Source organism: Apium graveolens, chromosome 6 (genome assembly GCF_009905375.1).
Source record: "Apium graveolens cultivar Ventura chromosome 6, ASM990537v1, whole genome shotgun sequence".
NCBI lineage: Eukaryota > Viridiplantae > Streptophyta > Magnoliopsida > Apiales > Apiaceae > Apium > Apium graveolens.
Window position 1 is genome coordinate 285,590,518 of NC_133652.1, and position 4,108 is coordinate 285,594,625.

At 33.9% G+C, this 4,108-nt stretch overlaps 1 protein-coding gene across 1 annotated transcript; it reads left to right on the forward strand.

Moving 5' to 3' along the window:
• The first annotated feature begins 831 nt into the window (after window positions 1-831).
• Window positions 832-1,970, forward strand: LOC141666153 (uncharacterized). The gene is made up of 3 exons (XM_074472149.1): window positions 832-1,152; window positions 1,302-1,523; window positions 1,662-1,970. Exons 1-3 carry the CDS (start codon window positions 832-834, stop codon window positions 1,968-1,970), a joined length of 852 nt encoding a protein of 283 aa, XP_074328250.1.
• Window positions 1,971-4,108: the final 2,138 nt, after the last annotated feature.

The window sequence follows — 4,108 nt, forward strand, 5'->3', positions numbered from 1 at the left end:
CTGAAGTGTTGACTCAAGCTTCTGTAGGTGGATTACCTCCCTAGGTTCGACCGCTTTTTTTCCATATTTTTGTCAATTGTAAAGTCACTGATTTGAAGACTTTATGGAGTACACATTGGAAGAGCATGGTTGATGACATTTTACTCAGAGGACGTCAAAGTTGTCCAAATACCTTATTCACTCTTAACGACATGCAACTGAAGTTCTATGCTTTAGGAGGTATCAGACCTTTTTACATTACAGTCTAGGACAAATTTAAAAATTTTTGTGGGCTCAAAATGCAGTACTCCATTAATTGTTCGTCATTTTTTCTATAATTGGTTGAATGTTGTTAAATAGTTTTATATATGAAATATTGCAGAAATAGATGAGTTGCTCCGGTCAGTTGGTAAATCCTTGAAGAAATTTGATCAGTTGCCTCAACCTTCTCGCAACTATTTGAACAATGGAACAAACAATTTGATAATTGAAGAGACAAGATATGACACCAGGAAGATGGAGTATGAAACTGCCAAACTACTACAAGACTGTACATATGAGTAGAGGAAAATATATGATACAGTAATAAAATCTATTAACATTAATATTGGAGGGATTTTCTTCGTTTATGGTAGTGGTGGATGTGGAAAGACATTCTTATGGAGAACTCTTATGCTTCCAGTTGCTTCTTCAGGGATTGCTACCCTATTAATGCCTGGTGGTCGGACTGCGCACTCCAGATTTAAAATTCCAATAGTTCTTGATGAATGTTCAACATGTAATATTTCCCATGATTCAGATATTGCGCAACTTATAAAGCAGAAACAACTAATAATATGGGATTAGGCGCCTATGCAGCACAGGTACACATTTGAATGCCTAGACCGATCATTGAAGGATATCATGAAAGTTGTTGATCCAGAATGTTATGCCATTCCTTTTGGCGGTATTACTGTAGTTCTGGGTGGTGATTTTCGTCAAATCCTCCCAGTAATTACATATGGATATCATGCTGATATTGTAGCTGCCTGTATCACTAGGTCACTACTGTGGTCCATTTGCCAAGTATTCTTCCTAATAGAAAACATGCGCTTGAAACAAGGTGAGAGTGATAGTGAAAGTGAAGATCTTAAAAAGTTTTCAAAATGGGTACTTGACATTGGTAATGGCCAGGTCAGTCCACCTTGAGTCTGCAATTTGCCACTCACTGAAAATCAAATTTTGATTCCGTCTCAGTTTTATGATGTACAAACTGAAAACACAGTTGATAACATGATTTATAACACATATCCTTATTTTTCTCACGAGGGCACAATACACAGTACTTGAGCGAGAGAGCTATTTTGACCCCTACCAACCAGACTGTGGGCCACCTCAATTCGCTTATTATAGACAAGCTCCCCGTAGAATCTTTGTCCTATTTTAGTGTTGATGCTGTAGAGGAATTTGGTGGGACATTTGAGGATCTGAATGAAGCTTTCCTAATAGAGTATTTGAACTCCTTAAATGTTGCTGGGATGCCACCTCATGATCTGAAACTGAAGGTTAGGGCTGTTGTTATGCTAATGCGTAATTTGAACCAAACCCTAGGTTTGTGAAATGGTACAAGGATGATTATGAACAAATGCCTGAGATTCTGTGTGGAGTGTGAAGTAATTTGTGGTGCCTTTATTGGTTCGAAGCATTTCATTCCACGTATGGAGCTTTCTCCCTCAGATACAAAAATTCCATTCAAATTGGTACGAAAACAAATACCACTACAGATATTCTATGCCATGACAATTAACAAATCTCAAGGTCAATCCCTGAAGACCGTTGGGCTATACTTACCTAAGTCAGTTTTCACTCATGGACAATACTATGTTGCTATTAGTCGAGTAACCTCACCCACTGGCATCACTATATTTGTTGATGACGTGTCTGGTGCAGCTACAAATATTACCCAGAACGTTGTGTACAAAGAAGTTTTTTACGGCCTTCCAGAAGCTTAGTTTGTTTGATTTTATAAATGTGTAGGACTAAAGTACTGTGATTAAGTAATTTTTTAAATCTGATTGTGGGAAAATGTTTTATTATATTAAATACTTTCCTCTTTACCATTATATATTATATCTTATGTTACGGATTGGTAGTAGTTTATTCTTCTACAAATGTATTCAAAATTGTTTCATCTTACATGTAACATAATAATAAGAAGAATTACGCTAATGACCGTAGAAATAGATGAAGAAAGGGTATAATTAAAATGCGAATAGTTGATCAAATATAACAAACTTCAGAAGTACAAATAAGTACCGAATTAAAGTACAAAAAACCTTCATGCCAGATTAGAAGTGCAATTAAGTGAGGACAACAACTCTGAATGTGTAGTTGTTTTGGTACATGAATCGTAGTCTGTTGCCTGTAACAAAGTTATTGTCATAGGTGAAATCGTTCCAGCATAATCCAAATCGGCACATTTTCCTCTTTCGCTGAACAGCGACGTACCAAGTACCATCTCCAAATAGAAGTTTGATGAGAGTAGATTTGGTCCATGGTCGAAATACTTGGAGCATGTGTCTTGGGAAATACTATATGGAAGATTAAAAAAAAGTTAAGAGCACAAGTACGGATTAAGCATAATCAATTTTTTACAAGGACAGGGTACAGGTAATCTTACCACTCCGTGTCCTCTTTGATCAACATGTGACCGAAACAAAGTTACTGTGAAGGAAAGGGTATTTTCTTCATCACCATAATAGACTTCTGGATTTCCTTGGGTGGCTCCTAAAGCGGCATGAAATTTTACAGTTTCTTATTAAACTATAACAAGTAATTAACCCATCAATTGAAATGTACCTTCATCGACATTTTCCTGAGCCGCATCATGCAAAATCCCACGTATTTGACTTCCTCCCGATGTTATCTCATAACCAATCCTGGAATATAAATAATTAGTTTTAATATTACATACAGCACAACGATCACCCGCACAAAATATACACATACGTATGAAACTATAACAAGTCATTAACGCATCAACACTACAAGAAAAACGCAATCAGACAACACCGATTAGACAACACTCGACCAAAAAAGTGTTGCCCGAATTTTTCATACAACAGTTTTTTTGGAACCAAAAAATTGGCGTTGTCTGACGTTGATTACTACAAGCGATAAAAAAATGTTGTCTAGTAAAACAAATCAGACAAGTGTTTTCAAAATTAAGATGTTGTGTGAATGGGAAGGCTTTAGTATTACTACAACGCTTTAAAATCCATTGTCTAGTTGATGGAGACAGACAACCCTTTCTAAGGTGATGTTGTGCAAATGAGTAAAATCGTACAACGATTTTTAAAATCCATTGTCTGAAAATGATTGAGATAACGTCTTGTTTAACGGTTGTGGAAATGAGACAAGTATTTTTTTCTACTAGTTAGTTAAGCTCGAATCACACAATGTACAAATTAGGTGTTGTCTAAATGATACTTGATAGACAAGTGTTCTACATATATTATATGTCACCTATATCAGACAATAGTCTAATTCTTAAAACTGTTGTCTTTCTTACTAAATTTAAAAACGTGTTGCACAACAAAATATTCAAATAAATCGTTGTCCAGTTTATTACAATAAAAATAGTAATAATTTCAGAAAAAATAATTTCCAAACAATTCATTTTAAATTTTTTAAAAACAAAAAACTCTAATTAATTCCACTTTCATCTAGATTAAATATTTAAATTTTATATTACAAAATAGTTTAATTATCTACTTTATAATTAATAAAAAATTAATCACAAGTGCTTCAAGTTTACATTGTTAATTGTTCAATCCAAACAAGTGTTTTTTGAAAAAGCACGTTATATTAATCTACCTTATACAAGTATTTTTAAAATAAAACACTTGTAACAGTTAGACAACGGTTATCGATATTTATAATCTGTTGTAAAATATGTAATACTACAACAATCTTAAAGAAAAAACTGTTGTAGAATTCCAACAACGACATTTCCTAAAAAACACTTATGTAAAGTAACTTACCACAACATGATTTTAGAAAAAAACGTTGTCTATATTTTTACTAGTTTTAATTTTTTTTCGGAAAATTTATATGCCACCGTTAATTAATTTATACGAGTAACCAATAA